The following is a 22655-nucleotide window of genomic DNA, read 5'->3' on the forward strand; positions in this document are numbered from 1 at the left end:
TCTCTCTTTCTCACTTTATACAAACAGAAATTATACAATTGATTCTTTTGTATATGTGCACCGAAACAAATAATACAATTACTTTTTTTGTATATATATATAGCGAAATAGCCATAACTTCTTTTGTATATATGTATAACGAAATAGTCATAGCAAAAATAAAATTCGCTATGAAACGCAATTGTACAAACTATAACTATAACATACAAATATGATTACTTTGGGTATGATTATTTTGGGTGTGCATATAAAAAAAGCATTTCTAAATGAATTTCTTCTTAAACTTAAATTGAAAAATCAGTTACACACTTTAACTATCATAACTATATATTACATACCTTAACTATTTCAAAGTGAATTTAATACCACCCTGATAAGTGCAACACCATTCTCAGAGTATGAGCGCCACGTCAAAAATTGTATTTTTTAAATCTTTTTTACTTTCTTTTCTTTATTACTTATGTTTTAATTTATTAATTATAGTTTAAACTAAATAATTTCTTATCAATTATTAAAGTTCTCTAATAATTATGTCTTCTTCATAGCAAAATAGTAAGGAAGAAACTTTTAGGAATGACTATCAAAAAAATTATCCGAAATCTGAAGTTTAGTCGTAAAGTTGAAGAGTTCTTCTATTTCAAAATGTACCCGCAAGAAGGTTACTTCAATTTTTTCCTTCAATTTCTTCCATTGAATGGTCATGGAAAATGAGTCTCCATTGTTATTTGTTGCGGTTTGTAGTTGTAAATATTTTTCAAATCTGGATATATATTTCTTTGTTCTTTTTCCATGTTTTTTCATGGAGGTTTCTTAAAAAATCAAGATAATAGAAAAATAATTTTCTTCTCATTTTCAATCGATCACCCAATTCACTCAAAATGTCCAACGAAGCTCCAAAAATTGAAACCTCTCAAAATTTACTCTTATTTAAAGTAATTTGTTTCTTGGTTGCTTCTTGTTATTGGTTTATTTTAAGTTTAATGGGTTGTGAAGAAAATGAGGATGGTGAACGGTAAAGAAGAAGAGATGTGAGGGTGGGGTGTAATAAATATTTTGATTTTTTAGTACTTTCTTAATGACCTGATGCACGTTTCTTTAATAATAATAATTATTTTTTCATGTCAGCTTTAAGCGTAAATAAATTTATTTTTAAATAGCAAAAGTGTGTAATAAATCGTCATAATAGTTTAAACGTGTAATTTTTCTATACAAATTTAAGAAGGAATCTATGCCTTTTCCCTTTTTTTTAAAAAATAAATTTTGCTCTATGTATTTAGAAACTAGTGTTCTATAAATACTTTACGTTCTTCTCGGGATCCCTCACAATTATTACTTCTCATACAAATCTTTGACTCTTTTTCTTCAACCAAAAAAGGAAATNTAGTTTAAACGTGTAATTTTTCTATACAAATTTAAGAAGGAATCTATGCCTTTTCCCTTTTTTTAAAAAAATAAATTTTGCTCTATGTATTTAGAAACTAGTGTTCTATAAATACTTTACGTTCTTCTCGGGATCCCTCACAATTATTACTTCTCATACAAATCTTTGACTCTTTTTCTTCAACCAAAAAAGGAAATTTTTTTTATTGTTTTCTCTTTTCAGTCCAAACCAGATCTGTTATCGCTCTAAAAAGGTAAGTTTCAAGGTTTCAAATTTTCTATTTCAAGTCAAAATTATGCTCCAAGATTCGTTTTTTGTTTACCCAAATGCGTTCTTTTTCAAGTTGTTTTTTCAGGGATTTGAATTTTTCTTGATTTTGTGATTTGCAGAGACTGTAATGTCGAAAGATTTGCATTCAGATGTAGAGAAATCTGAGACCCCTTTGAAGCCATTCAAGATTTTCGTAGGCTATGATCCACGAGAAGATGTTGCGTATGAGGTTTGTCGTTATTCCCTTTTGAAAAGATCATCAATTCCACTTGAGATAACACCCATTAAGCAATGTGAGTTGAGGGAGCAGGGTCTCTATTGGCGTGAAAGAGGGAAACTGGAAAGTACTGAGTTTTCATTTTCGCGATTTTTGACGCCTTACTTGGCAGATTATGAGGGTTGGGCTATGTTTGTTGATTGTGATTTCTTGTACATAGGGGATATTAAAGAATTGAGGGATATTGTCGATGATAAATATGCTTTAATGTGTGTACAACATGATTATACTCCTAAAGAGACTACGAAAATGGACGGTGCAGTGCAAACGGTTTATCCTAGGAAGAATTGGTCGTCCATGGTTCTTTATAACTGTGGACATCCAAAGAACCGAAGGCTAACACCTGAGGTGGTGAATGCTGAGTCCGGGGCATTTCTTCATCGCTTCATGTGGTTGGAGGATGAGGAGATTGGGGAGGTTCCATTTGTGTGGAACTTTCTTGTGGGGCATAATAAGGTTGTTGAAGGTGATCCAGCTACATTTCCTAAGGCGATTCACTATACACTTGGTGGACCCTGGTTTGAAGCTTGGAAAGATTGTGAATTTGGTGATTTGTGGTTGAAGGAATTGGAAGAGTCCAAGAAGGCAAAGGAGAAGGTGGTTTGAGCCAATGTAGACAACATTGTTTAAATCGCAGGGTGTATGTTAAGGTAATCAGCTGGTGGTTATTGTTGTAAGTGTGTTCAGTGACCAGAAGGTTATGCCATTAAATTAACCTTCCACATTATTTATTTTGTATTTTCTCACTTCGAGATTCTTTGTAATTCAAGCCAGTATTTTATTCTGTGTTGCTATATCTGATAAGCAGACTTTTAAGTCATCTAGAGTTGTATTATTATTTTAATAGATGTCTGTTTGTATAGGAGGTAGTAGATTGTGTGATGATCTACAACTTTATTATTGATATCTGCTCTGGATTTGTAATTTGGTTTCATTAATGAGAAACGATGGAGGTTTGGTTGCTTCTGTAATTTGGTTTTAGGAAATTTCCCTTCTTCCTCTCTTCCAGCAAGATGTTTTGGTTCTTGCATTTATTCTGTATTGAGCAGTGGTGTGTTTTCAAGAAGCTTCTTGAGCTTTTTATGTTTGGGTTTTCTTTTGGGGAGGATGGGGGTTGAGTAGGAGGTGCACGTTACAATAGCTTTTTCTTTTATGTTGCTCAAGAAAGAACTTTGAAGAAGTGGGTTGTTCGTATAATTGCTCATTTATGCTTGTGCTGCCTCAACTTTCAATAGTGAGACTGATCGTGTCTTTGCTTTAACCTAACAGCTAAATTAGAAGCAGCTGCCTTCATGTCCATCTGTCCTTGTGGTTATTCTTCTTAGACAATTTGCTTGTCCTTCTAATTCTTTTTGCTTGGTAGAAGATGCTATCTCTTATCTTTTATTCTCTTAAGCAATGGGGTATCATTTGTCACCTAAATCTGCACTGATTGAGATGTTATTTGCCAACACTCATTACTTCCTTTTTAATCTATACTTCCCCTTTGTCTATGGTTAAACTTGTATTTTTGTGGCACTCTGTCCCTTTGTTCTCTTTTATTGTCACTAGGTTCTGCTATTTTGGGATAGTTTTTTCCAGGTAATAAATGTAAAACAATAGTCTATTCAAAGAGAAAATAAGAGTGTTTCTATGTATATCACTTCTTAATGTGTAAGCATACATTGATCTAATCAAACATCTTTCTAAAGTTATGCTTGTACTAGACATCATAGCTTATATTTACCTTCTGTTTTCCGGAAGACATATTTGGATTTGCAGAGTGACTGACCTTTGTTTCAAACTTACTTTTCACTGGCAGCGGTATTCTCTGTGAAAGTTGATTAACACTGCTGATTGCATAAGCATCAGATGCTGTATAGGATTGTTGGCCACTGGCCAATCTTCTCCTCAGAATTCTACCTCTTAATGTGGTAAACCTACCTTCCCTAGATTTTGAACTTCCTAATTCTAACATATCTATCATTATTCTACAGTGCACTTATTTTATAGTTTAAGGGTTTATTTAGGTATCCTACCCTTAGATTGTTTGATTAAGCATTACATTGCATGTGAAGATATTTACATTTGTGCAGATAACATTATAACTTCTGAATATTATCAGTTTAATCAGAATAAGTAAGTGGTTTAGTATGTATCGATAAATCTATGTCGCGCTTTCTCTTCAAAATCTTTGCCGCACCCGTTTTGACACGATATGGATGTGGCACCCCAGATTTGGTCAACTTACCTTCGGTGCTTTTTGATTACATCTATTACCAAAAGTGTAGATTGATTGGGTATTTTGTCTGATTTTTGGGTTTATGTCATGTAGTCATATAAAGTATGAGAATGTTTGATTGTTACACTAGATATTTTATGAATGAAATATTAGGTATTGTGATGAGTTTTGATTAGTTCTAGTTCGACAGGCTTAATTAATCAAGATATATACTTTTTTCCACCTGTGGACTCATTGTCGGTCCCTTATTATTTTTGGATTGGGATTGATAATGTTTTTACAACCTGATATGTGAATTTTCTTGAATGAACACAAGTCACAGATTTATTTCTCTGGGATATCCTTCGCGTAAAGCATATTCCAAGTGACCCAGTAGAACAGGGGAATTCTTCTCACTTTCGCTAGACACAAGGATGTTCTGTGTATTGTGGACATCTGTGACTGAACAACTTCGTTTTCCTATTATAAGACAGGTCCAGGTATATTGGCTGATAGGTCTGTTATTTCACCTAATTATTTTTGTTTGATGTTAGCTTTGTCCAAGAGAAAACAGGATAAACAGGAAGGAAGCATTATCTCAATAATGTGTGTCTCTACAATGTTCTGTCTAATACTGTTATCCTAACGGTTCATATTTCCTAATTCAAGAGTCAATTTATCATAATTCTCGAGTTCATTTGGCTGAAGAGTATCTCATGTTATTACTGGTTGGATTTATAACACAAATCCATGAGTTGTAAGTGTTTGTTGGTGTTAGCTGTGTTACACTTAACTTGTTTCTGTTTCAAACCTAAGTAATAATCAGAATTCCAACTACGAACTTGTTAGCTTGTAACGATAACTTGTATCAGTTTCAAACTCCTCATAAGCAGTAACATGTCAACAATCCTGAAAAAAGATATCACTACAATGATTGTGGTGCTTATTGTAGTACTACTGTAACTATACGAGCCTGATAAATAATATTTTTAGAATGAAGTTAGGCTGACTTTTTGTGTTTTTTCAGGTAACTGCAACAGAAAAGAGAGGAATCCTTCAACGTGAAAACCGAATTCAGAAGATCACGTAATGTACAACAATAATTGAACTTGGCAGTATCCTCCTGTAGTAATCCAGCTACACTACTTTTTTAGCTGATTGAGATCATCTGTCTGTTGAATGATCAATTCTTGTAAAATCATTGAACGATCTCAATACCTCACTCGTGGAATTACACTAGATATGTTGTTGTTCATTGAACAATTGTCGGTTATAAAAAAAAGTTGCAGTTTCGATGAAGTGATGATTAGTAGGGGAGTACTTGTTATTTTANTTTTTTTTTATTTACAAGTTTTAGATATCAACTGGCATCCATGTCCTTCAATCTTGAGCGTGCACATACTTAAACATGTATAAGGTTGAACAATGAGATGCACTTATTGTATGTGACGCCAAGTAGGATTTTGATGGTACGCTAAGTAGGATGTGTGCCTACTTGTTTAACTCTATACACGTTTATGTATCTTCTAGTAATTTGTAAACTTGGAAGACACATATGCCAGAAGTTTAGTGAGATGACATACATGTTTTTATACTATGCTAGTTTTGTTACCTATCTTTTTTACCTCAAAAGACATCTTTTGACCTTATTTTGATCACTAAAGGCATCTTCTGACTTTATTCTGCTCTGATCCTCCAAAATTGCAGGGGTTTGGTGGGGTGTTTTGTTTTAGTTTTGGATATGTTAGTTTATTCACTAGACTAAAACAGGCAAAGATTGATGGTGATCCTTTCTAGAAGCAAAAACTGAATAATGAACATGTTTATGGGGTTCAAAACTTGGAAGCACAAGAAACTGACAAATTTGTGTTTTAGCTTAAAATTTTCACCAATGACCTACTTACATGAGCTTGAATAGAGCAATATAAATTTGAGTCGTAGTGTGTTTCTTCTAGTTATATTTGACCTTAACACAATATGGATAGTAAGACAGATTTACTTGACTGAATGAATGCAGTGTGTTCGCAATGTGTTGCTGCTTCTGTTGCTATGAGACCTGCGAGTGCTGTCTGGACATGCTCTGCTGCTGTACTTGATGTCCATCCTAGCCATGCCAACCCTGTGTTACTATGTTAGCAACATATTACAAATTCCCTGTTTTCTCACACTATGTTTCTTCCACGTCTCTTTTGTTACCTTCTATGTTTGAAAACTGTGAAGTTGAATAAACTTGTGCTTGCTTTTAAGTCATTTTCTATTGAATTCCAACGTACAACATTTTATGGTATCTGTTTGTTTGGTGTGAGTATAAGAATTCTCCATTTTGATGAAACATGGACTATGACATACCAAACACACTAGAGTTGTTAAAACTAGATAACGCCTAGAGCAAAGAAGTTACAAATACAGTTCCCTTTTGGACTACAAGAGTTAGGTCTTTGGCATAGTTGCATCAAATATACAATTACCAGAGAAGGTTTATGCTCAAAGGATAGGCTTAATTAACACCAAGTCAAAAGAAAGACACTCGAAGAACAACAAAATAATTGATTTGATTTTACCTTCACATTGGCTTAATTTACAGTATTAAACTTTAAAATACAACTGAAGATACACTCAGGTGGAAAGAATGCTTGTCAGTGTCAAATCTTTGCACAAAAATCAATCAAGGATAACTCGAGCAAAATTTTGTTCAAACATTTTACCTTCACATGTGACTTAATTTACAATAGTATATTTGAATGTACACTTGAAGAGATTCTTAGAAGGAAATGATGCTTGCAAAGATTATTGTGATCTTTGCATAATAATCTATCAAGGATCAAAAGTAACTCCATTACTGCAGATTTACCTTAGCAACCGAGGATGGGATTTCTCCCTTCGTCAATATCAATGAGAAGAACATGCTTTGGATCTGAGCCAGAAGGTCCTTCTGAGTACAGTGTGGGAAGGTAAGCCTTGTATGCTGGCAAGTAGCGGGATACAAAGTCCTTCACCTGTGAAAAGTGGAACAAAATAAAAAAAATGGAAAACATTCCTCTGAAGCATCAACTGATGGGTTTTCATTTCTTTTTTGAGAAAGAATACACAAAGTGTTACCTCCTCATCAGACATCCCAGGCTTCCCATCAGCTCTCATTGCGATCTCCGCCTGGAAACATCCCACTACACTGGTTAAACAAATAGCACAAGAATAAATGTGGAGGAAAATGCAGATGAAATCACATAACAAACCTGCAAACGCCATTGGTAGACATAACTAGGATCTTGAATTTTGATGACAATCCATGATTTGACATACTTATGCCATGCATCATAATAAGCTTCTAAGTTCTTGTTGATCGTCTCTAGCTGCAATTTCGAAAGGTTCAGTGATCCAAGATGAGAGATCAAAATAAAAAGCACAAGCATCCAGAGAGAGTCTAGTATTTGAACCTGTGGATCAACAGCTTTGACAACTTCAGGTGGAAGGGGTTTGAAACCAAGCATCCATCCTTCAAACAGAATTACCTAATATCCAAAGTACTGACAATGACGTGAGGCAATCTTACCATATCGCTTTGAGTTTGGATCTATGAGAAAAGTTGTGCTTTTACAGAACGAGACCATGATGCTGACATTCTCACATTTTAAGTCATTTAAGAATTTTAACTTTAACTTTGTAGAAATGATAGAATTGGGATTACTCTTTGATCATTATCATTAGCTGAACTGAAATCCACAAATTGCCAGGTCTAAATAAAAACAACTTCCTACCGGTAGAGGCCCTTCAACCTCTGGCCATTCGGAGGGATCAGCTCTGTCACCTCTACCACTGTAAGCAGACTGGAAATAAAGTTTCAGAATTAGTATCACCAAATATCAATAACCCACCGAGACTTAAATGTTCACAAGTCCGTCTTACTTTATCATATCTTGGAAGCTTCACCTTCACACCTGGATGGAGTTGAATGTTAGTTAAGCATATAGGTGCAGTGCCAAAAGTAGCAGAAGCTATATAAAGGTGCATTCACCTTCTTTTGTCAATTTACTTAGTGCTGTCAGAGTCTCAACAGAAAATGGAAGATCATGGCTTCCAGCATTTCCACGAAACTGAAGTGAAGATGAAAAATTTTATTTTATTTTTTTCTGAAAAAAGAAAGTGAAATTCGTCATTTTTTACCTCCAAAAGCAAGTTCCCTGGGTTGCTGTCTCTTAGTTTTGCCTAAAACCACATAATGTGTCAGCATTGATGATAATGCACAGACAGAAACTAGCAAGCGGCAAACTTGTGAAACATTTACCTGTTCTTCTGCTGTTAAGTAAAAATCATCAATGGATACTGTCGCAGCTTTCCTGATTAACATGTGTGAGATAATTTTCGGTTACTTTTCTATCCCACAGAAGAAGCAAAAAATCATGAAAGCAGCTTACCTCCCTGTGATTTTAAAAAGATATTCTAATGCGAATACTAGTGTTGTCTTTCCACATCCTTGAGGCGCACTGAAGCCAATCTACATGCCAAGAATAAACCTTACCTTTAGCGTGTTTATGTCTACCTTTACATAACAGACTAGCATGATATTAACCTCAATGGAAATCAAACACACAAGAGCCAAGTGAATGATAAAAATGTGTCTACCACCAATGGAGGGATTTCTTCTTCTTCTTTGAACTTAGAACTATGCTGCGAAATTTCTTGTTCACACCACAAGAAGACTGGAATATAGTAGTGGTAGATTCGAATTTTTTGGGCCTCGTTGAGAGACAACTGATTGAGTTGAAACAATCTACAAAGCCGTAATCCATACTCTATCCACTCGTCAATGGACTCGGCCACCTTTTCTGGTGTCAGACCAATCTTACTGATGAGTGGGCCTGAGCATATGAAGTCATAAAGATCGTCCACAGAAGAAACTAGTGCTCGTTCTTTTGAAGACGCAGCATTCAATGCACCTTGCTTCCTTCCATTAGGGGAAAAATTATCACAAGAAGCGGATTTATCTTGCATCCATGAACATTCACTGCCTGCACAACCATGATCAGCCATGAATGCAAAAGGGCAAAAAATACATGGCACGGCAGCATTTTAACAGAAATAACATTAGTAGTCATCAACTGATATAAGAAATAAACCATATATATTACAAGAAGTACAAAGCAAGATCCACTGCATACAGTTAGCTAAGCTATTCATCTTTTAAGGTTCGCTATTTAGCATAAGTTGCATCTCGGCTTACACCTGCAGAAACCATTTATCCCCTGGTAGAGGTTTGTGTTTGTCTTTCTTCTCATATATTACATATTGAATTTCCAAAACCTATCCAAAATTTGGTATATGGATTTAAAATTAGAAGAATAACCTTCATTCAAAGTTGATCTCTTTCATTTTTTTTTTAAAAAAAAGTGCCTCTCAGCCCTCAGGCAGATTCCTCCTCTTTTTGCTCCTCAGCCTACAGGGTATTAACCGCCGTTTCCAGCTGCTGTTCCCCTTCCGAGGGCCAAAAAAGAATAACTTAAGAATTTTATTTAGTTACTTCTAGTTTTCAACTCCAAACCTTTACTCCTTTCTCTTTAACAAAGCTAGGTTTTAACCTGTTCAGCCAAGTTATCATCAACTTCATCTTATCAAGAAATATATCCAATCCTAGGGAAAAAATCCCCATTTTAGCAACTGCAAAATCAATCAACTAAATAGAGCAGGTACAAAGCATTTATGTGCAAGCACAGCTAATTATTTACCAATTAGAAGAATCTCGCCAAAGAAATTCACACCCACTTCGAATTATAAACATAACCATCAACAAGTAAACCCATAACTGAAATTGGAATTGAAACAAAAGTAGAGCTAGAATTTAAAACCTGAAGAATTGGAGAAGTGAGGCAGCATTTGAGAGGATAAAGTTGGACGCTTTGGTCTTGGGTTTCCAGAAAGGGGAAAATTTGTCGAGCATTTGAAATCGCCGCAATTGTAATTATTATTAAAATCATAAAAATGTGGAAATCTTAAAGAATATGATATTGATGATGATGTGGATGAAGCTGACAGCTGCCATGGCGACGGAGTCTGAGATAATATATTCAATCCCGCCATTGTCGGCTCTCTCTCTCTCTTTCACATACACACAGTGAGTGAGAGAAGTTCTCAGCAAGTGTTTGTGTTGCAGCTTTTTGTGGATATTCAGTTACAAAACGATCGGTTTAGATTTAACCAAGAGGAATCCATGCTTGATTTTTTTTTTTTATGGGGGAAAACAATAACCAACTAACATGTCGAAATATGTTTAAAATCACAAGATTCAAATAATAAATTTCATATTTCCGTGAATTTTAGTTTTGAAGACAAAAATTTTTGGAATGAATTTAGATAAAAATATTTAATATTTAAAATTTATTTAAGATTACAAGATTAAAAAAAATATGTTTGACTTCCCGAGAATTATTTATAGCATATAGTTGATTTCACTTTTTGTTGAAATAATTATTTTTAAAATTGCATAAAAATACTATCAATCATATACATAATTCTTAAATTGAGAGAGTTTTCGAGATACAAACTCACTACCTCATAAAAATAGGCTAAGGACTACTCGTGTACTTAACCTTTTCAAATCCTACTTGTGAGATCATATTAGATATGTTATACTATAAAAATCATACCCAGTAATTGTTTTTAAAATGTGAATTCATTTTTTAAGAAGATTGTAGTAAGAGAAAGATTTGAGTCCCTGAAAATTGTGGGAAAGAAATTAACACTCTTTGTCCCCAATTATTTGTCCACTTTTGAATTGATACATCTATCAAGAAAATAATTATAGTGAGTTTATCATTTTATTCATATTAATTATGAAGTAGATGATTAAATTATTAAGATTTTCAAAATATTGAGTGTATAATGAAATAAAAAATTTGTCCTATCTTAATTTGTCAAAATGTATGAGTAATTAAAAACAACTATAAAATGAAAAATGAACATATAATTAGGAATAAAATTTTTTGATAAGAAATGATATATATAGAAGATTGAGACAAATCATTCTAAATTACAAAAGCTGGCAAATGTAAAGGGTTGAAAAAACTAGCATGTAAAGAATTAGCTGCATGATTTTCTTGAATTACAACTGAGAAAGTTGCTCATTTTTTACTGCTAAAGTTGCTCATTTAAGTCTATTTCTAGTATGTCAAAGCCTTTACAGCAAAAGAGTGGACAAAAGGAACACTCAACGTGAATTTTGAATCAGTTACTCTCATAAAAAAAGCCTAGGGAGGAGCCAAGTTGCAAAAAAGCTATACTTATGCCATGCATCATAATAAGCTTCTAAGTTCTTGTTGATCGTCTCTAGCTGCAATTTTGAAAGGTTCAGTGATCCAAGATGAGAGATCAAAATAAAAAGCACAAGCATCCAGAGAAGTCTAGTATTTGAACCTGTGGATCAACAGCTTTGACAACTTCTGGTGGAAGGGGTTTGAAACCAAGCATCCATCCTTCAAACAGAATTACCTAATATCCAAAGTACTGACAATGACGTGAGGCAATCTTACCATATCGCTTTGAGTTTGGATCTATGAGAAAAGTTGTGTTTTTACAGAACGAGACCATGATGCTGACATTCTCACATTTTTAGTCATTTAAGAATTTTAACTTTAACTTTGTAGAAATGAGGGCATTGGGATTACTCTTTGATCATTATCATTAGCTGAACTGAAATCCACTAATTGCCAGGTCTAAATAAAAACAACTTCCTACCGGTAGAGGCCCTTCAACCTCTGGCCATTCGGAGGGATCAGCTCTGTCACCTCTACCATTGTAAGCAGACTGGAAATAAAGTTTCAGAATTAGTATCACCAAATATCAATAACCCACGGAGACTTAAATGTTCACAGGTCCGTCTTACTTTATCATATCTTGGAAGCTTCACCTTCACACCTGGATGGAGTTGAATGTTAGTTAAGCATATAGGTGCAGTGCCAAAAGTAGCAGAAGCTATATAAAGGTGCATTCACCTTCTTTTGTCAATTTACTTAGTGCTGTCAGAGTCTCAACAGAAAATGGAAGATCATGGCTTCCAGCATTTCCACGAAACTGAAGTGAAGATGAAAAATTTTATTTTATTTTTTTCTGAAAAAAGAAAGTGAAATTCGTCATTTTTTACCTCCAAAAGCAAGTTCCCTGGGTTGCTGTCTCTTAGTTTTGCCTAAAACCACATAATGTGTCAGCATTGATGATAATGCACAGACAGAAACTAGCAAGCGGCAAACTTGTGAAACATTTACCTGTTCTTCTGCTGTTAAGTAAAAATCATCAATGGATACTGTCGCAGCTTTCCTGATTAACATGTGTGAGATAATTTTCGGTTACTTTTCTATCCCACAGAAGAAGCAAAAAATCATGAAAGCAGCTTACCTCCCTGTGATTTTAAAAAGATATTCTAATGCGAATACTAGTGTTGTCTTTCCACATCCTTGAGGCGCACTGAAGCCAATCTACATGCCAAGAATAAACCTTACCTTTAGCGTGTTTATGTCTACCTTTACATAACAGACTAGCATGATATTAACCTCAATGGAAATCAAACACACAAGAGCCAAGTGAATGATAAAAATGTGTCTACCACCAATGGAGGGATTTCTTCTTCTTCTTTGAACTTAGAACTATGCTGCGAAATTTCTTGTTCACACCACAAGAAGACTGGAATATAGTAGTGGTAGATTCGAATTTTTTGGGCCTCGTTGAGAGACAACTGATTGAGTTGAAACAATCTACAAAGCCGTAATCCATACTCTATCCACTCGTCAATGGACTCGGCCACCTTTTCTGGTGTCAGACCAATCTTACTGATGAGTGGGCCTGAGCATATGAAGTCATAAAGATCGTCCACAGAAGAAACTAGTGCTCGTTCTTTTGAAGACGCAGCATTCAATGCACCTTGCTTCCTTCCATTAGGGGAAAAATTATCACAAGAAGCGGATTTATCTTGCATCCATGAACATTCACTGCCTGCACAACCATGATCAGCCATGAATGCAAAAGGGCAAAAAATACATGGCACGGCAGCATTTTAACAGAAATAACATTAGTAGTCATCAACTGATATAAGAAATAAACCATATATATTACAAGAAGTACAAAGCAAGATCCACTGCATACAGTTAGCTAAGCTATTCATCTTTTAAGGTTCGCTATTTAGCATAAGTTGCATCTCGGCTTACACCTGCAGAAACCATTTATCCCCTGGTAGAGGTTTGTGTTTGTCTTTCTTCTCATATATTACATATTGAATTTCCAAAACCTATCCAAAATTTGGTATATGGATTTAAAATTAGAAGAATAACCTTCATTCAAAGTTGATCTCTTTCATTTTTTTTTTAAAAAAAAGTGCCTCTCAGCCCTCAGGCAGATTCCTCCTCTTTTTGCTCCTCAGCCTACAGGGTATTAACCGCCGTTTCCAGCTGCTGTTCCCCTTCCGAGGGCCAAAAAAGAATAACTTAAGAATTTTATTTAGTTACTTCTAGTTTTCAACTCCAAACCTTTACTCCTTTCTCTTTAACAAAGCTAGGTTTTAACCTGTTCAGCCAAGTTATCATCAACTTCATCTTATCAAGAAATATATCCAATCCTAGGGAAAAAATCCCCATTTTAGCAACTGCAAAATCAATCAACTAAATAGAGCAGGTACAAAGCATTTATGTGCAAGCACAGCTAATTATTTACCAATTAGAAGAATCTCGCCAAAGAAATTCACACCCACTTCGAATTATAAACATAACCATCAACAAGTAAACCCATAACTGAAATTGGAATTGAAACAAAAGTAGAGCTAGAATTTAAAACCTGAAGAATTGGAGAAGTGAGGCAGCATTTGAGAGGATAAAGTTGGACGCTTTGGTCTTGGGTTTCCAGAAAGGGGAAAATTTGTCGAGCATTTGAAATCGCCGCAATTGTAATTATTATTAAAATCATAAAAATGTGGAAATCTTAAAGAATATGATATTGATGATGATGTGGATGAAGCTGACAGCTGCCATGGCGACGGAGTCTGAGATAATATATTCAATCCCGCCATTGTCGGCTCTCTCTCTCTCTTTCACATACACACAGTGAGTGAGAGAAGTTCTCAGCAAGTGTTTGTGTTGCAGCTTTTTGTGGATATTCAGTTACAAAACGATCGGTTTAGATTTAACCAAGAGGAATCCATGCTTGATTTTTTTTTTTTATGGGGGAAAACAATAACCAACTAACATGTCGAAATATGTTTAAAATCACAAGATTCAAATAATAAATTTCATATTTCCGTGAATTTTAGTTTTGAAGACAAAAATTTTTGGAATGAATTTAGATAAAAATATTTAATATTTAAAATTTATTTAAGATTACAAGATTAAAAAAAATATGTTTGACTTCCCGAGAATTATTTATAGCATATAGTTGATTTCACTTTTTGTTGAAATAATTATTTTTAAAATTGCATAAAAATACTATCAATCATATACATAATTCTTAAATTGAGAGAGTTTTCGAGATACAAACTCACTACCTCATAAAAATAGGCTAAGGACTACTCGTGTACTTAACCTTTTCAAATCCTACTTGTGAGAGCATATTAAATTTGTTATACTATAAAAATCATACCTAGTAATTTTTTTTAAAATGTGAATTCATTTTTTAAGAAAGATTGTAGTAAGAGAAATATTTGAGTCCCTGAAAATTGTGGGAAAGAATTTAACACTCTTTGTCCCCAATTACTTGTCCACTTTTGAATTGATACATCTATTAAGAAAATAATTATAGTGAGTTTATCATTTTATTCATATTAATTATGAAATAGATGATTAAATATTTAAGATTTTCAAAATATTGAGGGTATAATGAATTAAAAAAAATTGTCCTTTCTCGATTTGTCAAAATGTACGAGTAATTAGGGACAACTATAAAAGAAAAAAAATGAACGAATAATTAGGGATAAAAACTTTTGATAAGCAAATGATATATATAGAAGATTGAGACAAATCATTCTAAATTACAAAAGCTGGCAAATGTAACAGGGTTGAAAAAAATAGCAAGTAAAGAATTACCTGCATGATTTTCTTGAATTACAACTGAGAAAGTTGATCATTTTTTACTGCTAAAGTTGCAAAGTTTTAAGTCTATTTCTAGTATGTCAAAGCCTTTACAGCAAAAGAGTGGACAAAAGGAACACTCAATGTGAATTTTGAATCAGTTACTCTCATAAAAAAAGCCTAGGGAGGAGCCAAGTTGCAAAAAAGCCCCTTTATAGAATATCTCATCTGCTTCAGCATTTGCTGCCTCATTTGGTTAGTCTTGTATCTTCAAATTTCATGTTTGGAACAATGTCTCAAGTAGCTTTGGCGAAGACAAACACGCGACTGACTTGAACTGTAGGCATAAGAAAAAGAGACACTTATTAGGGAACTACATATAATGAAAACTCAAATGTGCTAATTTTGAATAATAACATACAAGTACCTTTTCTTGTCGGTATTTAGCACGTATGACATTTAGAAGGCAGTTATTTATATTCAATTGTAGACCTTGTAGTGCAATAACTGTGGTTTTCAGATCTTGAGCCTTGTAATAGGTATAGTGCTCCAGTGTTGGACTCTGTCAAAGTTGCAGGCATAAGTTCTACACGCCAGAGGCATGCAAAAGCTAATGAATTAAAGTAAAAGAAAACAAGAAATTCAAGAAGCAAACCCATGGGTGGCTTGACTGATCTAGTGTCCATCTCGCAAGGAATACAGATGATGCAGCAATAGCAGACGGGGTGAATTTCAAGAAGCCATATTCGAGCAATGTCAGTTCGGTGAGATAATTAGCCAAGAACTCTAGCTCCAAATTGGGATTCTGAATAATGTATCATTCAGCAATACAATTTAACTTCAGTACAGAGAAAGGTTCTGTTATCATTCTTGGTGTTCAAGTGATGCACATTAATTCATTACCTTGTAAGAAGCTTGTGCTGCTCTTATAAATCTCCTACAAATAGCATCATACATATGAAGATGAAAATTTTCAGCTTTTCACATAGACGAAAGAAAAAGAAACACTATGCTGTTATACTCATGTAAAAATAAACCATGGCTGAAACAAAAGTACCTGAGAAAGGTCTTTGCAGTTGGAGTTGAGAGTCGGAAACCTAGAAAGTTCAGAATAAGAATCTCCATTGCCAGGACCTGCTCCACATTTAGTATATTAGAACCTTCAGTTCGATCAACTTGTATATAATAACATCTGAAAACCATTTTTTTTCTGGGAGTTCTGTAAGATGATAGAGAAAGAAAGGGGAAAGGGGAGGTGTCGACATCTTCTTTAGTAACCAAGAGGTTTCATGCAGATATAGTATTTCCTTTGAACTGTACACACAAAATCATTGTTGACGGTATGCTGCATAGAGTTGCATTTCTTGTAGGAGTTCCTCGAGATTCTCTCACTAATAAATATTAATGAAATAGAAGACACAGATCTACTTCTAATATTTGCTAGCTTGAAATAAGCTTGAAGATTCATGTAGACCTAGAAGTTCTAGAACTTAAGAAAAAACTCAAAAGCTTGAAGGGGAATAGACACCCTGATAATTATATCAAATGATATACATTACACAATAACACATATAGAGAACGTAAACTGCATTTGAAGTTTAGAGAGGAGAGATATATGAATGATCACGTTCATCAATTAGGTTATCCATGGGAAGTACAGAACAGAACCCAAAGATATCATCTTAAACTAGCTAATAGCTTACTATGCCGGAACTATGCTTGTCCTTCCCACCCTTGTTCGTCACGTAATGCAGAAATTCTAGATCCTGTTGTGAGAACTTGAAAGAGCAGTATTCTACCTCATTTTTCGTGTAAGCATTGTCAGTGATGAAACAGAACTCCTCAACACGTGGACCACACATCTCTTCATATTTCCTTCAAAATTGAAAGAAAAATCCACGTTCAGCCAGATAAAATATATTTCTTTATTCAAGAATAAAAGGAAAGATTTTTAATACTAAGTGCAAAGTGATGGCAAAAATGCTTGATGTCCTCTTTTTTTACAGGTCAAGGCACACTGCAGTCTGCAAATGTTGGCTAAGCATTTTTTCATAAGCCCACATATATATGAAATGAGTTTTGTTTAGTCAGATTCTGAAATGAGTGGAGTCCTTAGTCTTGGCCCTATATGCACTTTGTAGCTAAAACGTTTCCAACTATTAGGCATGGCNAGTCTGCAAATGTTGGCTAAGCATTTTTTCATAAGCCCACATATATATGAAATGAGTTTTGTTTTGTCAGATTCTGAAATGAGTGGAGTCCTTAGTCTTGGCCCTATATGCACTTTGTAGCTAAAACGTTTCCAACTATTAGGCATGGGCAACCCATCCAAAGATTCTGAAGTAGACTTCTGTTTAATTTAGAAAGAAAGTATCCTGTATTTCTTCGACTGGAGTTTCTTTCTCTTTTAAGCATTTCAAGAAAATATTTTCCCAGAAAGCAATATTTCAAAGAACCTGTAGTAGTAAAAACAGTTGTGTCGAGCTTACGAGGCAACTAGCATGCAAGTGATTCCAAGGAGCTGGAGGTTTTTCCTTTCCACATAGTTTTTAGAGAGAAATAGATCGATAAAGTGAACAGCAAGATAGAGTGTATCTGGCACCAACTTATATTCCTCCGACACCTGAAACAAGATCAGACAATGACCTAAGCAACCAGCTTTCTTATAAAGCATTTCTAAAATCAGCAGGCATCTAACAACCATTATGAGCTGAAAAGGTAAAGGAAGGGCCAGAGAGGCGGGACGAATCCATCATCAAGTAGAAATTATACGGACTTAACTAGCACCAAATTCACAAGAATCTTACGAATGATTTATCATGAGTAAAAAATCACGTACGATCTTTACAAGCTTTATTCAAAACTGATATAAGATGAATCAGCACCAGATGATGAAAACCCAGAATGAAAATGTAAGTTGCTTGTCCAAGTTAATACTGTTAGGAAATTGATCTGTTTCACATTTATTTGTTCAAGATGAATCAAGTACTAATAATTAGAATATGTCAGAACTGGAAGACATAACACAATATGCTTCAACTATTCAGTTTCTTGTTTTTTTTTTAGATAAACGCCAACTTACCTCCACAATCCAGTCGACAAGGATTGCACGCATACTTTCTGTGATATCTCGCTGGAGTGTTTCCATGAAATTTGATAGCGGCCTTCTAATTAGCTGGAGAAATACAAATTAGACACTGTATTAGGATAAGTTTACAGTTATCCACTGCAACTGAAAAAGACTATGGCTACTGCTTGACGCCATTATCCTAAAACAAGGAAATCTCAGAAGTCATACAAGTCGAGATTTGGATTCAGAAAATTAAGCAAATAATGCTTATTAATATGCAGAGAAAAACATTCGATAAGTAGGTGTCACAGTGGAAAGTGTTCTTGATCTAAAGTATCCAGCATTCTTTCACAAGTGAACATATATTGAATGTATGAAGGAGGATTAGCAAAGAAAAGAAACGAAGTGGTTACAGATAAAACTGAAATTATAACGAAAGTTGAGCATTGTTGCTGATTTGTCTAACTCGAATTTTGAATAAAACAGTGAAAAAGCATCCTTGAGTTGCTTGTGCAAATATGACCTTTGCCAGAGTGCCAGTTACTTATTCAACTANAAGTGGTTACAGATAAAACTGAAATTATAACGAAAGTTGAGCATTGTTGCTGATTTGTCTAACTTGAATTTTGAATAAAACAGTGAAAAAGCATCCTTGAGTTGCTTGTGCAAATATGACCTTTGCCAGAGTGCCAGTTACTTATTCAACTTAGAAATCCACAAGAACTGTGCAAGAATATCAATTAAACGAACCTCTGCAACCCGTAAATTGTTATATATATCATGAGCATATTGACTGCATTGTAGTGGATCTTTTTTATCAGAATCAATGTCTATGAAGTCCAACTTTGTTGATGTTGATGGTGCTGCATCAGGAACAGCTTTCCTAACTATGCCTGGTAAAAAGTTCAATTAGTTTAGAATGCAAAAAGAAAAACATTAACAGAACAACATGGTCACAATTACATGGAACACAAGAAAGCTAGTAGATACAAATCCTTTCTCTAGAGAAAAATGTCAAAAGAAAGAAAGTGTAATGGAGAATTACTATCATTATTTAGGTCAAAAACATATTCTCTAAGTACTCAAGAATAAAGTATGAGGATAAGCCCAAGGTTCCCTCATTTGATTTATAAATAACTACTACAGAGAAATCAATTGTTATCATCATCTCTTTTTCTTAGTTATCCTTTCCAGAACAACCAAAAGCTTGCCAAAAGTTATATTGTCTCTACGAAACAAGTTCAAAAGGAAACTAACTTTTTCTTGGAAAACCTTTGATTTCTACTGCATTTCCTTGTTGTTCATGGGACTTTCTGTCTGAGCAACTTTGATTAAGGCTACTCCCTGCAGTTAGACAAACCAGGTGAATATTCATAAAACTGACTCAAACAGTACTTCTCAGATTAGAAAGACATGCTTTCAGCATCTTGATCCATACTTGGTGGTAACTTGGCTGGAAATTGAGAGACTTCAGGGTCAACAGAAGTGGTAGACACATTCATTGAGCTGTTTCCAATCCGCATGATCTTCTTCTTCTTCTGACAATTAAAATAAACTAAATCAGATAAGAACAGGGATAAAATGAGCCAGCAGGAAAGTGTATACACTATAACCAAAGCCTTTATTAGGATAATATAGAAGCACATACAACACATGAATCCTTGAAATCTCTAATGCACAATACTATTCTCTACTTGCAATACTTCAGATATTTCAAACCTCTTACTGATATTTAAAGAACTCCACAACACTCAATTTATGAAACTTGTTTCGCATGGTGTCAATGACAATGTAGATAATACAAGTAAAACAGGAAGAACTACTAACTGGGGCTTTCACAGCATCTCCATTTGAAGTGTTGCAACATAGATTTGTGACATCCTTAAGCACCGGCCGGCATTTCTGCTCCACACAGGAAGTAAGTGGAACATTCTTGTTCCTCACCCTAAGGATTGCCGGGTTAGAACTTATCTGCAGAGCACGTTTCTGGCCCCGCTGCTTTGGCAGTTCTCCAGTGCTAGCAACCATGGATTTTTCAGAGACAGCAGCTCGAGATCTTGTAACTCGAACCATGGGCTCAATTGCAGCTGAGATTACTGAATTTTCTCTCTTCATAGTAAGTGTGGGGGGCATGGAATTAAGCTAGTCAATTTACTTTTAGTTGAACCCCCTCATTTACCTGCAAATTTTCTCAAAGTCAGTAACACGACATATCAAGAATTATGAAGCTCAAGAAACAACGAAACTAACAAAACTTAACATGCTTTATCATGGAAGTCAACCATTATAATTTATAGCCAAGTCAAGGTTAAGCTTTAATGTTGACTAAATCTACCACCATATAAGGAAGAATTCATGTAAAAATCTTTCCATCGCACTCCAATTCACTGGATAATACCATTCAAAATGGAATGGGCATGTCATATCAAGAATAGTGAAGCTCAAGAAGCATTGAAACTAACTGCAACTTAACATTCTTTACCATGGAAGCCAACCATTATAATTTATAGCCAAGGAAAGCTTTCGCTTCAGCTCGACTAAATCTAACACTTAATAAGGAATTCATGTATAAATCTTTCCATAGGATTCCAGTTCACTGGATAATACCATTCAAAATGAAATGTGCATAAGAAATGCCCAGTATTCCTGATCCATATTCACAAAAATAATACTCCACTCGTCAAAATAACATGTTCACATGTCCTACTAATATCAAGCATGAACATTAAACTATAAACCATCAAAAGAAGTACAAATATGAAAGAACTTATTCTTCAAACAACAGCAAACATATCCCACAAGTGGGGTTTGGTGAGGGTAGAGAGGTCAAAGAAAACAATAGGAGCGGAGAAACCAAGGCAAAACATTAACCAAGGCAAAGAACTTACATCTCCACTAATGTATATGTTCTAAAACTTTAACAGGAGAAAAATCTCAATGAAGCAAACAAGCACAACCAATGTAGCTCAAAATCGAACTATAATCCAAGAAACGTTTAAAAATACGTCTTTTACCAAACATCTAGATGCCTAATTAAAGGAAATTCCTCTATATTTCTTCTTCTCCACTCCAAGAATTCAAAATTATCAGACAAAACCAGCGACCCACTTCAATAAAACAGAAAAAAATTAACAATGTAAGCNCTAAAACTTTAACAGGAGAAAAATCTCAATGAAGCAAACAAGCACAACCAATGTAGCTCAAAATTGAACTATAATCCAAGAAACGTTTAAAAATACGTCTTTTACCAAACATCTAGATGCCTAATTAAAGGAAATTCCTCTATATTTCTTCTTCTCTACTCCAAGAATTCAAAATTATCAGACAAAACCAGCGACCCACTTCAATAAAACAGAAAAAAATTAACAATGTAAGAAGGAAGATTCAAAATTTGATAATTTCAAGAAACCCCAAAGACCATATCATATGAGCAAAATGTTATTGAACAAAGAATGTAGATTAATAAACCTTGTTTCTGCATTCAGCAGCTATAAGAACATTCAAGAATGTGATCAAGACAGGATCTTGATGAAAGAAAATGGAGATTGAGATGGAAGAGAGGCGGGATATTGAGTTCAAAGTTCAAATTCAAGAAAATTGAAGGAAGGTTAAAAATGAGATATAAAGAAATTCAATTAAGGGAGTAATTCTTTATCTTGGGTTTACAGTAATGGCCTCTGAGAAAAAGAGGAAATAAAAAACAGAGAGAGGTTTGACTGGTTTGACTAAAACGGTTTTATAGAACAAATTAGTATTGTAATTTGGTTATTATAAGGTAACACGCGGTCCGAAAATGTAAAATACAAGGACATCCTAGCTGGCTGTTTTATTCCTGAATTACCCTCTTACTTTGGAAATTTGTACACATTTAGTCCTTTATCCTAAAATAGTAGTTTTATTATAAAGTATAAATTCACGTGAATTCGAGGAACTCTCTAGATACACATTGTAATCTAGCTATTGTTACACCTTATAAGACCAGAATTATAATATGAAATACTTACTCGTGATGAGTACAGACAAATTTTTGCAACTAAGAGCTATTGTATTAACTATGATCCTGAGAGGAGTAACGATAGCTAGGTGTTACCATGCAAGGAGGGAGTAATCGAGAAAAACCAACATTCACTTACCCTACTCAAGGGGCTCTAATGCCATATTTGTATATAAGAGTTTCGATGTATCAATTTGTTCATATCTCGATTAATTCATGAATCTTTTATACAAGAGTATCGATGTATCAATTTGTGCATATCTCGATTAATTCATGAAATAAGTGTTGTAACTGGATTCAGACCTAATTTTTCTGAATTACTCTCATACCTAAGCAACTACTAGGTCATCCCCTTGGGAGATGCTACTGCTGGTGCCATGTTTCAGTTCAAATATGTATAATGGTAGCATGAGATATGCTGAGAGAG

The 22655-nt window shown here is 34.5% G+C and overlaps 4 protein-coding genes across 6 annotated transcripts; 1 reads left to right on the forward strand and 3 right to left on the reverse strand.

Moving 5' to 3' along the window:
- The first annotated feature begins 1476 nt into the window (after window positions 1-1476).
- On the forward strand, window positions 1477-5424 carry LOC107014457 (protein CDI-like). Of its 3 annotated transcripts, XR_001456233.2 has the most exons (4): window positions 1477-1634; window positions 1771-2578; window positions 3730-3841; window positions 5156-5424. XR_001456233.2 is itself a non-coding variant. In XM_027915738.1 (3 exons), exon 2 carries the CDS (start codon window positions 1779-1781, stop codon window positions 2532-2534), a length of 756 nt encoding a protein of 251 aa, XP_027771539.1. In that variant the 5' UTR covers window positions 1477-1634; window positions 1771-1778; the 3' UTR covers window positions 2535-2578; window positions 5156-5420. The 3 variants fall into 3 exon arrangements, 2 of the variants coding, with proteins under 2 accessions (XP_027771539.1, XP_015069860.1); XM_027915738.1 differs by lacking the exon at window positions 3730-3841 and having other exon boundaries at window positions 5156-5420; XM_015214374.2 differs by lacking the exons at window positions 3730-3841; window positions 5156-5424 and having other exon boundaries at window positions 1771-2899.
- A 550-nt stretch (window positions 5425-5974) lies between these two features.
- Window positions 5975-10308, reverse strand: LOC107014459 (D-glycerate 3-kinase, chloroplastic-like). The gene is made up of 13 exons (XM_015214376.2): window positions 9969-10308; window positions 8749-9134; window positions 8541-8620; window positions 8411-8462; window positions 8290-8331; window positions 8141-8219; window positions 8032-8063; window positions 7884-7952; window positions 7563-7637; window positions 7362-7478; window positions 7228-7278; window positions 6980-7124; window positions 5975-6247 (listed from the first exon to the last, which is right to left on the reverse strand). The coding sequence occupies exons 1-12, from the start codon at window positions 10198-10200 to the stop codon at window positions 6981-6983; spliced, it is 1359 nt and encodes a 452-aa protein (XP_015069862.1). The 5' UTR covers window positions 10201-10308; the 3' UTR covers window positions 5975-6247; window position 6980.
- A 1045-nt stretch (window positions 10309-11353) lies between these two features.
- On the reverse strand, window positions 11354-14278 carry LOC107013660 (D-glycerate 3-kinase, chloroplastic-like). Its single transcript, XM_015213520.1, has 10 exons — window positions 13939-14278; window positions 12719-13104; window positions 12511-12590; window positions 12381-12432; window positions 12260-12301; window positions 12111-12189; window positions 12002-12033; window positions 11854-11922; window positions 11533-11607; window positions 11354-11449 (listed from the first exon to the last, which is right to left on the reverse strand). The coding sequence occupies exons 1-10, from the start codon at window positions 14168-14170 to the stop codon at window positions 11354-11356; spliced, it is 1143 nt and encodes a 380-aa protein (XP_015069006.1). The 5' UTR covers window positions 14171-14278.
- An 802-nt stretch (window positions 14279-15080) lies between these two features.
- LOC107012941 (cyclin-A2-4-like) lies at window positions 15081-22651 on the reverse strand. The gene is made up of 13 exons (XM_015212913.2): window positions 21703-22651; window positions 20062-20413; window positions 19673-19772; window positions 19492-19578; window positions 18985-19127; window positions 18247-18339; window positions 17654-17787; window positions 16964-17039; window positions 16222-16298; window positions 16068-16101; window positions 15820-15969; window positions 15592-15726; window positions 15081-15501 (listed from the first exon to the last, which is right to left on the reverse strand). Exons 2-13 carry the CDS (start codon window positions 20365-20367, stop codon window positions 15442-15444), a joined length of 1395 nt encoding a protein of 464 aa, XP_015068399.1. The 5' UTR covers window positions 20368-20413; window positions 21703-22651; the 3' UTR covers window positions 15081-15441.
- Between the last annotated feature and the right edge of the window lie 4 nt (window positions 22652-22655).

The sequence above is a fragment of the Solanum pennellii genome, chromosome 3 (genome assembly GCF_001406875.1).
Source record: "Solanum pennellii chromosome 3, SPENNV200".
NCBI classification, from domain to species: Eukaryota; Viridiplantae; Streptophyta; class Magnoliopsida; order Solanales; family Solanaceae; genus Solanum; species Solanum pennellii.

Excerpts from the sequence above, each read along its gene's own strand:
- LOC107014457 (XM_027915738.1), top strand. The coding sequence starts at position 1,779 with ATGTCGAAAGATTTGCATTCAGATGTAGAGAAATCTGAGACCCCTTTG.
- LOC107014459 (XM_015214376.2), bottom strand. The coding sequence starts at position 10,200 with ATGGCGGGATTGAATATATTATCTCAGACTCCGTCGCCATGGCAGCTG. Across the intron at positions 8,064-8,140 it reads AAGTAAATTGACAAAAGAAG|GTGTGAAGGTGAAGCTTCCA; the intron begins GTGAATGCACCT and ends AACTCCATCCAG. Across the intron at positions 7,279-7,361 it reads TCTACCAATGGCGTTTGCAG|GCGGAGATCGCAATGAGAGC; the intron begins GTTTGTTATGTG and ends GGATGTTTCCAG.
- LOC107013660 (XM_015213520.1), bottom strand. The coding sequence starts at position 14,170 with ATGGCGGGATTGAATATATTATCTCAGACTCCGTCGCCATGGCAGCTG. Across the intron at positions 12,591-12,718 it reads AAGAAATCCCTCCATTGGTG|ATTGGCTTCAGTGCGCCTCA; the intron begins GTAGACACATTT and ends CTTGGCATGTAG. Across the intron at positions 12,433-12,510 it reads CTTTTTAAAATCACAGGGAG|GAAAGCTGCGACAGTATCCA; the intron begins GTAAGCTGCTTT and ends CATGTTAATCAG.
- LOC107012941 (XM_015212913.2), bottom strand. The coding sequence starts at position 20,367 with ATGCCCCCCACACTTACTATGAAGAGAGAAAATTCAGTAATCTCAGCT. Across the intron at positions 16,299-16,963 it reads ATGCTTACACGAAAAATGAG|GTCCTGGCAATGGAGATTCT; the intron begins GTAGAATACTGC and ends AATGTGGAGCAG. Across the intron at positions 15,727-15,819 it reads ATCAGTCAAGCCACCCATGG|AGTCCAACACTGGAGCACTA; the intron begins GTTTGCTTCTTG and ends CAACTTTGACAG.